The sequence below is a fragment of the Opisthocomus hoazin genome, chromosome 11 (genome assembly GCF_030867145.1).
Source record: "Opisthocomus hoazin isolate bOpiHoa1 chromosome 11, bOpiHoa1.hap1, whole genome shotgun sequence".
Taxonomy (NCBI): Eukaryota; Metazoa; Chordata; class Aves; order Opisthocomiformes; family Opisthocomidae; genus Opisthocomus; species Opisthocomus hoazin.
The window spans coordinates 11,046,421-11,060,163 of NC_134424.1; the positions used below are offsets into that span (position 1 = coordinate 11,046,421).

Genomic DNA, 13,743 nt, shown 5'->3' on the forward strand with positions numbered 1-13,743 from the left:
AAAAGGCCAGGCACAGCAGCAGGGCCACACAATTTACTGGCAGTGCCTGTTCACAGAAAAAACCTTGACAAGTTAAAGAGTATTGAAAGACTCTAAATTACAAAGGGTGAATAAATTATAACCTTCCTGAATCCGCTTTATGTAAACTTAAAAGACAGCCAACATTTACCTCCCCCATTTCTTAATACCTGCACAAGGAAGGACATAAAGAAGATGTGCTTCACAGCTCCTACCGGTGATACCAGTAATGGCAGGACTCAGCCACTTATTTGTCTCAATAAGCAGCAGATCAGCAGCTGGGGGAGGGAAGGTGGCTGGCAGAATCTAAACAAGCTACTGAAGAAATTGCTAGAATATGTAAAAGAAGGAAAAAATGTTTTGCTGCACTAGGATGAAAGAGACAAAACCCCTTCTGTCAGCTACAGTATGAAGCTTTCACAGCCTGGAGTGGGATGGGTTTTACGTAACAAGGAAGAAGAATCGACCAAAGTAACTGACAGTCTAACTCCAGCCTAACTCTGGGGTGAGACTGAAGAGCCGGAGCTGTACAGATCACAGTCAGCAAAAGGCCTGTTACAAGTCTGGATTTTGCCTACTGTTCTCAAAAATAACCACAAAGAAAGCCACTTCCACTGGTGTGAGAGACAGGAAACAGGCTCCCAGTAGGGTTCCACAAAACCTGTGAAATTTTTGATAGGGTAGAGGATTCCCTCTCAAGACTACATGAAGAAAGGCATTGAAAATAGATGTGTTTAGGTGTACAAAGACAGAAAACCCCCAGATGAGAGGCCGGTTTCCAGAAAGTGCTCCCAAATGCACCTTGCTGCAACTGGGGAAGAAGTCTGATTTGGACTCAAGTAAATACCTACTCGTCCTAAAAAGCTCTGAAATGAGATACCACAAAGGCAGAATTTGCTGTTGCTGCTGAATTGCCCAGAGAGTGCTCTGTGCTAGCCTGGGTTACAGGCTCTAGTCTTTCTATGGCTACGATACCACACAACTAGGCTCCAGCTTCCAGAGAGATTCAGATCCCTCCCTGCTCCTGATCACCAGCAAGCTGTAATCCTGCCAGGCAGGAGTCTCTAACAACAGTCCTCAGCTATCAGGAAGCAGGGGCTGATGGCAACACACAGACTGCTATTTAAATATGCTGATCCATCCCTGTAAGTCACAAGTGCGACCAGGGTTCTGAGGGCACTACCTGTTCGGGAAAAACAATCATGTTCATCAGAGACTGCAAAATAAATAAAATAAAAATAACTCCCTTTCACAGCTGAGAAACCAGGCCATGATGAAGTGATCTGTCCATCCACAGAAAGCCACATCTCACCTTCAGACCACAGATGGATAAAGGGGGGTATAAGGCCAGCTGAAGTTACAAACACTGACCCTGCATGCTAGCTGGCCAGGACCACGCTTTGTTCAGAGAAGAAATGACCATCAACACAGAACTGAATTCATCTCAGCGAGGAGGTGCATTTCACAAAACTGACAAATATTGTAACTCAGGGAATCAAGCCACTTCAGAGAGCTGAAGGAAGGCTTGGAAGCGACATTAGTTCCTAGCACTGCCTAAAGCCCACACCTGCCTTTTAGTGTGATAATGCATTTATCTGAATGTTCAGCCAAACAGAATTACGAAATGACAGCACTTCCATCCCCAGTATGCAGGGGCAATTGAGGCAATGCTGCTTAGCCCATCTGTCCAAGGACAAAAAAGCTGTCCCTGCCAGAGCCAAGATGCAGGTAGTCTTGAGTTCAAACACTGGAGGTCTTCCAGGTCTAACAGAAGAGGGATACAGGCTCAAGCAATATCTGAATAACAATAAAGTATGGTCTGCAGAAGGCTCTTATAAGGCACCGATAATGTTAGAGGATGAAGGTACAGCTAAGTTCATAGAGAAGTTTGCAAAGTTATCCGAGCCCATCGTTTCCCACCAACCAAGTGTTCCAAGGTTTCACCTTCCTACCTGCATCTCTCTCAACAGCACTGTCACAGCTAGGTGAGGATTCACTTCTCTGGGATACCTTTGCACCACTTCGCAGCACCTTCTCAAGCATGCCTCGGCCCTCCCGAAGCCTCTCCACTGACGTCGGGACCATCCTGCAACAAAAACCCGGTAACAGCTGAGGATTGCCGTGATGCAGCCGAGAGCGACACGACCAGTGCACGAGGGGGCTGCGGGGTCCTTGGTGTAATCACAAGACAAGTTTGTCTTTAAAGTTTCTGCTTAAATTCACTGGTATGATGTTAGTGCAAATGCAAACCCCTGCCAAACAAGGGAGGGAACAGAGACCACCAGTTCTCTAGACAGATGACAAATAAACTTCTGAACTGCTATTGCAACGTAAATAACCTCCTGTGGGATTTTAGCCTGCCAGTCACTGGCTACCATGACAGCACTGCCCTTAGAAAAACAAGTGTTTACTCTTACCAAAACCATGGTATAAACATCCAGCTTGGTAGATCACCTGATTACAGGACACTTTCTCTTAGAAAAATTGTTTTGAGATTCAACAGCATTTTGAAAATCCTGGTATTGTTTTAAGATTAGATGCAGTTACTTTGCACAGATTACATTTATTCAAACTAAAAAGAAGCAAAATCAATACCTTTATGATAATACAGTGTTGAGACAGTACAGTGAGATAATGCAGCGTCCCTGGAGCAGAGCTATCTTGGCCATTTTGCCCATTAATGCTACTTTGTCCCATTTATTTTGTAATGTGAAAACTCTCCGCTCAAGATTGGTGCTAGATCTTGTTCCATTATATATTACAAGTGTCTGATTTGAGGGCAAAAAAGGTGAAGTGGCCTTGCTAAAGCCAATCTGTAGAAGAAAAACAGAGCCACAGCCAAACCCCAGACCCCTGGGTCAGTACTCAATCTACCACGCACAGGACCACCCAAAACTCTTTAGAATATGTGGCTTAATCTGTAAGATAGTAGCACCTTGACCAGGGATTCACATCTTTACCCTAGACACTGAAGAACATGTGCCTTAAAAATGCCTGAATTTAAACATTTAGTGTAATACGAAATGCACTGCATACCATATAAGCATGCACCTTAGCACCATATTAATAGATTTCTGTATTTAAGTCTTTTCTTTTTAAAGGTATATTAAAAACTGTGCCTTTTTTTTTTTTTTTTTTAGATAAATAGCCCAGACATTGAAGTTCACCCCTCACTGAAACAGAAGGGAGAAAGGGCCAGAGTTCACACCTCATGGAGGTGAATGGGGTGAGGGGGTGAATTCACACCTTCGTTGCTGCTATTGTTTTGCTGGAGACAGTTTTCTGCAAGGCTGGGTTTACTGGGCAGCAGCACATCTGTTTACATTGTGATGGCTGAATCTTGGCAACTGAAAGAGACAGAAACTTATTTTTTTTTAAATGAAAGCTATTGGCAATTACTGTAGAATTCAGCAAAAACCTGGACAACTCTAAAAATTAAGGCATGTAAGTTTAGTTCCCACCATTTTCTTCTGTCCCTAATATTACATTATTGCAAATGTCTGGAGATGTATCTGAAATGCAAGCACTCAGAGTTGAAGACGAAACTGGGTCACAACTTTAACTCAGTAACATGCAGTTTCTAATATACGTTTTAAAATGAGAAGGTGGCTGTACGTTTGTTAGCCTTGCCCATTAAAACACAGAAGAACAAGGATTTAAAAGGCAGCACATCTGCTTAATCCCATTTCAAAATGTATCAGCATGGTTTCAGCTTTACATCCAGTGTCCCATAACAATACGATCTTTATTCCCACACAATACTTACTCATGAAACCATGTGAGAAACTGAAGTCAGAGCGCCTGCTGAGGAGCAGCAAAGCTCCAGAATATAAAACATGGTCCCACAGCAAGGTTGCCACACTGACACCTCACTCTAAACTAGGTTTTCTTTCATTCAGCTAGGTTTTTCTTTCACCCTTTTACAGGCAGAAGGAAGTGGCACAGGAGGAGCAGGGCATGGGATATCAGCACTTGCACAGAGTAGTATTTGATTATAAAATAATGATTATAAACTGAGTATCAGCTGAGTGCCCCAGCTGTGGCCAGTCCCAACGTCTGGCAGAAGGTCGTCTGGTAGACAGAGTACTGTCAGAGACGTACAAGACAAATTATTTCTATTAATCTCCACTTGAAGAGTGATGGAAAGGGAAAGAAACAGATTACTCCTGCAAATTCACCCCAAACCACGTTTCTCAAGCACTTTCAACATAGATTTCATACTTCTCACTGCCTTCACTGCTCAGCACCTCTTCCTTTGCCATCACCTACGCAGTGACACAGCTGCATATGTGGAGAATCAGCATTTAGGAAGGTGTGCTGTTCTGCCTGTGGTGTGCACGAACAGAGCGTGAACACAAAGCAGCAGAGCCAGGGTACTACACAGCTCCAGTTAGTGGAACATCCTCACCATCACGGTATTGACACTACAATGCAATACTCTGAATTTCAGTGCTGCGGTACTTAATTTTTTGGATCAGACATTACTATCAAGTTCAGAAGTTTCTGAAGACCAGCCTTTCCCCTTTTCAAACCTTCTCAATGTAACACAATGAAGGTGTTTCTTCCACGCCTTTGGCAAGCCACTGACTGCAGTCTGATAATTGCTCTTCAAGCTGTATGTGCAAGGCATTAGAAAAGCTGGAGTTGTTTCACTGTCCCTGCTTCTCAAATGCAGAGTTGCAGAGGGCTTTGTTAGCTTTCCTTCTGAATAGGAGCTGACTTAGTATCACTCATGTCCAAAAAGAGTGGAGGTTCAGCGAAAGAAAAGACCTGGATTAAATTTTCATTGCAAGAGCAAGACCTTCAAACCTGAGACCTTAAAAGAAAACTGGTTGAAGAGAGAGACAACTGTTTAACTTCGTATCTTTCGAGACAGATTTTTGGTATCTACAGCAAGAACTGAAGGGCAGGCTGAGAAGGCTGCTGGCACCCTTCATGGTTGTTTAGCAGTTATACAAGAGAACAATGCCAAGAGACCCAACTGAATCCATCCAACTGCACTTCTTGCTATGGAAATGCCCCCTAGAGAGTTAGGTCCTTCTCTGTGGGGCAATCTCAGGCTTGCTTGGAAGGGTAACACTCACCACCTATTGCTGATGTTCTCCTGGGATTTGCTGAGGGATGTTGAGGAACCAGCCCCCCTCGAGTCTGGTGGGCTGACGTCCTCTACGTGAGGCAGGGAGGGATGAGAAGGGGAGAAGCCACTTTGTGGGGAGGACGGGGTTCGTACTACGGAGCCCGGCAGGCTGTTGCCATCTGTGTCAGTCACAGAACTGCTGCTGCCCTGTCGGGTAGGAGTCCCTGTACTTCGCACTGAATCGCCGCCCTCCTTGGCTTCTTGTTTCCGCTTGCGGTATTCTAGTAGAGATACCTGGCAGAGAAAAATACAGCCATGAGTCAGGGAACGCAATGGACTAGGACAGGGGGAGGAATATGCCCACATACCATTTTAAAAATGTATTTCTCTGGGTTTGCAGATAAGGTATACTGGGATTACAAAATCTCCCTGAATCTGTAGGCACTCTAGAAAAAGAGCTAATTAGTACTAATTAGGACCACTCATTGACTGCCACGCTCACTCATATTTTACTCTTTATGACCAATACTTCAGCAGAAATATCCAGCTAGTTTGCTTCTCTAACAAACTGGAATTTCACATTACTTCAGTATATGCCTCCATATTCAAGCATCAAGCCTCTATACCCTCCTCCTCTCAACACCCCTCACTCCCCCTCTCTGCTTTGTGACATTACATAAAATGTGTATCAGTATCTGTACGTCTCCAAAACAGATAATAAGAGCCTTATTCACAGAAATGGTATCTTCAGAGAGTCCTGTTCATCTGTACTAGTTCAGCCACATTAAAGCTACAAACTTGGTAAAGCCCTGCACAGAATTTTAACCTGCTTAGAGCAGGTTCCTGATATATGGTAGTGCAAATTTCCAGCACTACCACCTAAACAAACTACTTTTAGCAAAAGTAGAATGTATTTTGTGCAAAGCAGTCTCAGATTTGTCAAAGACACAGACCAAAAAATCCCAGATAATGCAGTCTTGTAACACAGGGACAGCAGAATCAAAAATACATTAATATTTCCAGCTGAGCACTTACCTTTCAGTGTGTCTTCCTTTTAGAGTTATTACAAGGCACAGAGCCATAAAGGACTCACAGAAGACAGCTCTGCTGAAGAATTTATTAACTATGACTCAATGACTGTATAGAAGGCTTTATGATGCTAAACTACTGAACAGGATATTTCCAATAGTAACTCAACATATGAAGGTTTTAAGATAAGTGTAACTTTTAAAGAAAACCAAAGGAAACAAATCAAAACCCTCCAGAAATGGAACGGAAATCAGATATTCCACCCATTATACACTTCTACAAGTGATGAGTTACCACACTTGCAATAAAAATAAAATCCAAGCACAGAAAAAGGCCCCGATACACATTTACACAAGCATATGTTTACTTGTCCCGTGAGTACCCAGTCTTATCATACCAATGCCTGACCTGTCATTTTAACTCAGTTTTAATCCCATGAGGGTCACTGCCCTGCTATTAGAAACCAATATGCATTTGCTTTCTTTAAACAACATTCCTGTGTTTTCAGTTTGAAAGGGCTATAATTTAAGCAACAAACTTCACCTACTTCTCTTGCAATGTTCTTATGTTTCCGAATTAATGAAAATGTTTTAATATGTTCTAATAAAGTGTCCATGTTTTACTTTGAAACAAGACTCTCTTTCCTACTAAAGACCCTTTTCATTCTGATAAATAACACCTCCACCAACTAGTATAGCTGCACTGTGTTATTGCTCTGGGTCTTGTCTCAGTTTAACAACTATTTATGAATGATACTAGCATCATGCTCTCCTTTCTGTACCCCCAGAACAGCTATTTGCATTGTTGTCTTTTTCTTCCACCTCTTGCATCAAAATCTTGCCTAAAGGGTAGCTCAATCTCTTTTAACAACTTTGAGACTGTTTTAATCCAGGCAATGGATGCTCGGACTACTTGCCCAGATTATATTTTAGCTGTATTCTGCTCTCTTCGTTCTCCCTGTAAGTCCTTCCCATGGTGCTTACTGTTCCCACTCAGTTTCCTGCAATCTAAGAGTTTCTTTTACAAGAATACTTGCCTTCTTCCTTTGTGGAGGATTCTGGGGAGCAGATCTGACGCCTTCACAAGCCCTCTCACCGCAGGGAGACATGGATCCATGCACTGTCTCTTTAAGCAGCCCTGACTCATGTCTGCTGAAATATCCTTCGGCAGGAGAGCTGCAGCATCCTGCTTCCGAATTCATTGGCTTCCTCTCTCCCAAAGGAGCAGACCCCCGCAACAACCCATCTACACGTGGCATAGCGTTCAATGGGGAGAAGGCATACATTAAATTAAACTCTGTCCGAAAAGCCTGGTCAGAGCTTCGTAGCAGCATCTGTGCTTCCCCACTTTTCCCTGGGAAGTTCATCTCTGAAGTAGAGTTTATGGAGGGTTGTGGAGTCAGATCAGAGGATCCAAAGCTGAGCAGCGATGGTCGTTCTGGGCAGGTGTTTGCACCGGAATCCAGGTACCCACCCTTCAAATCCAGGTCAGATCGGAGGCAGAGCTGGAAAATCCAAGAAGGATATAGGAGGGTGGTGGGAAGTCAGGAAAAGGGTCAGGCAAGGGTGGGGAGAGAAACTTAGTCAGAAAGTACTCTGTATAGTGCTAGCTTACTGCCTTCCAGTTCCTTTCTCATTGCCCCTTTGGTCCTTTCCTGCACTGTTCCGCTCATTCTACAGGTGAATGACTGAGACTAAATAATAATCAGTTTAGCTGTCCAGTACGAGATGCCCTTTTCCCTTTAGCAGACTTACTGCAGCAAGAGGATAAGGCTCTGCATTGTCCCTGGGCAGTCAAAGAAGAACTGTCTCATATGTCCCAAAGTTGATTTTAACACATAGTACTAGCTAGGTTCACTAAGGGGAGAGAACACGAAAGTTCTGCTGTTCATTTGCTGTTTTATTTGTCAAGTTCTTGACTGTCCCAAGTCAGCCACTACTAACTTCCTAACAATAAAACGCCTAGGACCTCCAAGCCATTTGTTTTCATTTATTGTGAGCTTCAGAAATCTTTAACAATAGCACATTCATTTAATTTATACTGTATTTCTACATTTTACATTCTCTAACAAAACCATAATGGCATCATCTTTACACTGTCACAGTTTCTGGAGCACTAGGCACTGACACAATGGTATATCCATTTATCTACTGTAAGTGCCAAAAAACCTCCAGGGCAACGGCATAATTGTCTCCTTCACCATGTTAATATGTCAGGATCTCAGACAATGAGCATAACTGACACAATTTCATCCTCTTTGCAGGACTACAACGCTTAGGGAAAAACACAGGCAGCACCAGGCACCAGCTCTGCCCTACTGCTGCTGCTGCGAATGTTTCCTCTGCTGTATCACAGCTCCAAGTGATCTGCCACACTGGAGATGAGTGTGTATTTTCTACTACGAAACAGTCTCTGAGTCAGGTACTTCCACTCCTATTTTACAATAGGCTAGCAGGCAAACAAAGTACTACTTTCTGGCATCTCCTCAACATTTTAAGTCTGCAAGTGTACAGGTGATAAATCCAGGCTGCAGACAGCAGGTCAGGTGCCTCACTGTGTCCTCATAAGTCAAAAATCCTTGTGAACGCTTTCCCTTTTCTTCCCCTGTAATCATTTTGTGGCTACTGAGTAAATATCACACGCCACTTCTCTGCTGGGCTGGGGCTGAAGTTGATATATGGTATTTCCAGGGTCCTCAGACCTCTTGCCTTCAACTCAGAAGCTGAGACATACCAGGTCTTCACACTGCCCGCTTCCCACCAGTGTCAACAAGTGAATAATAAATTGCAGTCTTCAATTTGTTTACTCTCTTGTGACAGCCCTGAAAACTCTCGTCAGCCGTATCGTGACTGATGCTCCACCCTTATTCCCACTCGCCTCCGCACTTCTCCCTCCCCTCCCACCACAGCCTCCAACACACAAGCACACACGCTCCCGGCCTCAAATGCAATGGAGAGGGTGTGATAACTACCTCGGGTGACATGGACTCAGGCCTATGCGCAGGGGAACTCTCAGGGGAGGATACGTTCTAAAGGAGGGAAAAGCATCTTGTTATTCATCTACTTGAAAAGTCAAGAAGCAAAATAATAACCAATTAAAAAACAAGCACACAGGTTAGCAACGGCTATTCTAAACAAAGACTGTCCCAGGAACTGGGCCCACCCTGGAGAGCAACACTGTCGGTTAAGTGGTTTCTAAAATTCCTGGAAGCACAGAGACAGGACTGGGTTACTATGATTCATGCTATAACTCAGTACCCAAAACAGAGCACAGAAATATTAAGAAAAGAAGTATCTTGTTCTTTATATTTCTGATGCTGTCACATACAGAGTTTGCACCATGAAATAGAGAGAAAGCCATTTATGGTGTTTAGTATGAGGACACGGGAGAAATGGAAAGCCTGATTATGCCCAAAGAAAAGGCAACTAAGAATCCTCAAACACTATAGTGAACTTTCATAGACTTTATGCTAGAAAACAAAAAAATCTTTCTTTTCTCTTCCTACAATGCCATGGGTATAAAACTTTATACATGGTGAGATGTATTGGCTCAAGTTAGAGCTGACGATAACTAAATGAAATGACGTTAAAATACAGATGTTATGAACAAGCTGCACTGAGCGAAACACAAAAATTTAAACAAAGACGTCTATGGTCTACCAAGCTGTTAAGACTCTTTTACTAGAGTATAAAAACGTGTAAAAGGGCCAAATTAGGTATAGATGTCCAGTGAAATCCAGGCTTCTCATGTCTTACACATGGCAACAGAAATAACTAACACTAAGGTGGGACAGGAAATCAGTGACTAGACCGACGGTCCATGCAGCGCTGCTCTGATCTGCCAACTCAACCACAGCTAAGGTAAGGATCGTTTCCAATCAAGCTCTGTGCCTGAAACAGTCTTTCTTCTCTCTCCTCAATGCTCCATAATCTTCCCTGCTAACCTCTACAGATCTGCCTCTCAGCTTACAAGAAAGGGTTTTCAAAGACAATAATCAAAAGCACTATAAGCTAAAAATACCACGAAGGACTGTTTTCCCTGTTGCAAAACAGACAAGGGATTCCTGCAAAACAGCCCCTAGTACAGAGCAGTCCGTCACTGCACAATGTTTTTTTTAATGGTTTTAACTGGCAGAGTGTGAGCAGCTGTCCTGAAGATTTCTGTTTTTTAAATGAAAAATGCAATACTAGAAAATAAAACTAAACCTGTAAACAGCGTGATCCCTATTCACAGGCACAGAGCAGCAACACCAAGCGGAAGGTCCTAGCTGGATGGACGCCGGTAACTCTCCCACAGAGTTTAGAGCAAGGGAAACCTCCTACACAGCCTGCTCAGTACTTCTGCAAATTTTTGCAAAAGGAAAGTACCAAGAAATCAAAGGTGTAAGGTATTCTCCTTCTACTCAATCAAAGGAAAGGAAAACTAAAGAATATAGTGGAAGCTGATGTAAGTATTTCTACTATACTTGAGGTTACTGAAAGCTCTTTAGGGAGAGAGGAGCTGAGGTTGTCAGAAAGCCTTTGAGAAGCTGAGCACTGTTGTACTCTTTGGAAGCGGCAGGGATTGGAAGCCACACTTGCATCTGAAGTGGGGAAGATGACTAACAAACACTGAAAACCCTGCAAAATTTGGGAGCTACTGTGCAGAACCAGGGAAAAGAATGAGAGTAACGTTACCGACAGCTACAAACTGAGCTGCAGCAAGGTTTGACATTTAATAGAGCAGGAGATTTGGCCAGAAGTGGAGCAGAGGAGAAAGGCAGCAGCGCTCTTAAGTCTCACACTACAATGCTGCTCAGGAATGCAGCCACATACTCAAAAAGAAAGGTGTCCCTAGTGCTACCTCGGCTGCAAAGATTCCAGTTCCTGTCTTTTTAGCACTCCCAGTCCCCGGTCAGCTTTACCTCAAACTGTAGTGGAGTATTGCAGCGACTAGCAGCCAGAGACGGAATTGGTGAGAACATCACGCCATAACCATTGCGACTCTCCTCCTCTCCTGGCAGCGATGAGCAGGGTGTTGCCAGCTGTGGGCTCGCTGAGCCAGGAACCGAAGGGATGGGAGGTGGAGGGGTGACAGGAGACAGCGGCCTCAGCAACTTCTTAACGTTCTGCTCCATCAAGTAGCGAGACTTCCATTTCTTCAGGGGACTCAGCAAGTCTGAAAAACAAACTGAGCTGAGGATATGGCCGCGCGATTAACCTTAACCATTAACCATGTGCAAATCACACGCTGTCTCCTTTCCCCTACTCCCAGCCCAAACAGAGCCCATGAGTCTCCAATGTGACTACAAAAGATTCCCAAAAATGAAGTACCTCTGAGGTACTTCTACGCCAATCTCGAGACATGTCTTGATACTGACAACAGAACAATACACAATCAGGAACACACGGTGAACAAGGAAACGAAGTATTTCAACTAGAAGTAAGCACAAGAGGGAGCTGGGGAAAGGGAGCCAGGAAGCGACAAAAAGAGGAAAGCAGAGTGGAGGAGAGGGGTCAGACGACACGTCACTGTCACCGCTATGAACAAAGTGCAGGCAGCTCAGTTATCATGACCTGAACCTAATAGTTCCCTATAGGCTACACCAACACAGCCCAAACACATTTCACTCCCACAGTAAGGATTAATGCTGTTCTTTCAGGCCCACCCCTGTTTTTGAATACATTTTGAATATATTTTTTGATGTTCAGTTAAAAAAAAAAAAGTATTCAGTAAATTCTGCAGTTCAGTTGTTTGCTTCTTCCAGTCTTGCTCAGGGATGTGCATTTATTGGTTCCAGCATTCTGTTAATTTCCTATTCATCTAACTTTTCAATAATCAATTCTGTATTAGCTGTGTGTTGTCTAGCTTCCTGTTTGTCATCCTTGGAAAACTGATCCCTGACTGGGCAGATCTTCACCGTCTTTCTCTGTAGAAAGATTCAGACACAATATTTAACCATTCTGCTGCTTTACTCACAGATTTTAGCTTCTCCATCTTTGAGACTTACTTAATCATTCGCTTATTACACACGTGCCTGTGAGACTTTGCTATATCTTCCTATAGTCAGCAGATATTTAGTTGTCCATCTAACAGCATCCTGCTGAAAAGAGATGATATTGTACTCTTTTTTTTTTTTTTTTCCTCTATTGGACAAATGAACACACGGCACTGAGGCTGATGATGCAAGATAAAGTGATTATCTTTTTACAGGAAAACACTGAGAAACTTTACACATGCTCAAGCTACAATGAGTCTGCAGAAATTTAAATGAATGGCAAAGTAACACTCTCACCTGCCATAAAGCTGTGCTCTCAAGCAGCAGTACACATTTAAGATGTCATCCTGTACAGCTGCCTTTGTTATTCAGCAGCTTCCCCAGCTCCACTCAAGCGCCCACGCTGCCCCGATGGTGCTGAGCACTTACCTGTGTCATCTTTGCAGATGCTGGAAGAACTGCTGTTCTCGTTACTTTGGTATAGACATTGGGTTCTGTTCTCCTGCGGAGCTGGTGAGGTCTGAGTCATCCCCTCTTCCAGGGCTTGTTTGATCCAGCGCTGAAACAGAACGAGACTACATAAACGTACAACCCCTCCAGTACTTTCTATGTAATCTTGCAGGATGCACTCAAACTCCTACACATCTGTGCAGCAGGGCAGACTGCTCAGAACACCGGTATTACCTCCTCGGCGTGTGCTCAGACAGGAGCCTGTCAGAACACAGCTGTTAGCACTGAGCCTACCACCTACTGTGCTGGGGCTGACTATGTGCTCTGGATGAGATGTATTCTGGGGATCAGCAGTCTTCAGCAATAACACAAAGATAAGTAAAAAGCAAATTATAAATAGATAAAACACAAAATCCTGGCAACTAAAAACTATTAAAAGCAATCTTAATTAAAAGAAAAGGGAGATAAGTATGATGAATTGTCTTAAAATCCTGACTTCTGCAAAAAAAGCTGTTTCCTGTCCAGCAGCACAAACACACTGGCCCCTTGCTCCACTAAGGCGTATTAGAGCTTAACACAGATTCTGCTCTAACAATTCCAGCAAAGAAATGGCTGAGTTTAATCACATAACAATTCCTCCAGCACTGTGCTTGCTGCCAGAGACAAAGAGAAAAAAAATCTGATAAAATGCAAGTAGCAGTTTTCAAGGGGGCTAAAACATGAAGGGAATAATAAAAGGAAATATTTTCTTCAGCTACTAATAAAAGAGATAAAAGTCAGTGGTCTTCCGAACATGGACAATAAAGAATGTTTCACATCGCATGCAAATAAACATAAACTGAAGTCTCCGCAAACCAGCTGCTGCAGTGGGTGTGCTAGCTCTGTATCTTGATACAAACTGACTCCTGATGGCAGGCAGGAAACCTTTGCTTGCTTTGCTATAAAAAAAACCCTGCCACCATATACGGGAAAACACTCAAGTGATTCAGTACAATGCCAGCAAACCGCTGAATAAAACCAAACAGTAATTTGCATTTGTGTAGTTTACCCCAGGGACTGACTTTACCAGCCTTTTCTTCTCCCAAAGAGGTTTAAACTCCCAAGTTTGCTTTTCAGTAATTTGCAGTTCCTCTGCATGCCAGCAACATGTATCCTATTAGAGACATGTGTATACATCTTACGATTCCTCAAG

The 13,743-nt window shown here is 43.3% G+C and overlaps 1 protein-coding gene across 2 annotated transcripts in view; it reads right to left on the minus strand.

The window, feature by feature from the left end:
• Positions 1-13,743, minus strand: part of SETD5 (SET domain containing 5) — a 67,915-nt gene that overhangs the window by 4,561 nt on the left and 49,611 nt on the right. The window contains exons 17-23 of one of the 2 annotated variants that reach the window (XR_012765273.1): positions 12,531-12,660; positions 11,028-11,281; positions 9,096-9,152; positions 7,161-7,628; positions 5,103-5,389; positions 3,265-3,365; positions 2,018-2,104 (exon numbers count right to left, since the gene is read on the minus strand). Coding sequence is in view for 1 of the 2 variants with exons in the window: in XM_075433197.1 (XP_075289312.1) it covers positions 1,971-2,104; positions 5,103-5,389; positions 7,161-7,628; positions 9,096-9,152; positions 11,028-11,281; positions 12,531-12,660 (1,330 nt within the window). In the remaining variant the exon portion in view is untranslated. Of the gene's footprint in view, positions 1-1,970; positions 2,105-3,264; positions 3,366-5,102; positions 5,390-7,160; positions 7,629-9,095; positions 9,153-11,027; positions 11,282-12,530; positions 12,661-13,743 lie in introns of those variants that run through there. The other variant, XM_075433197.1, reaches the window with a different exon arrangement.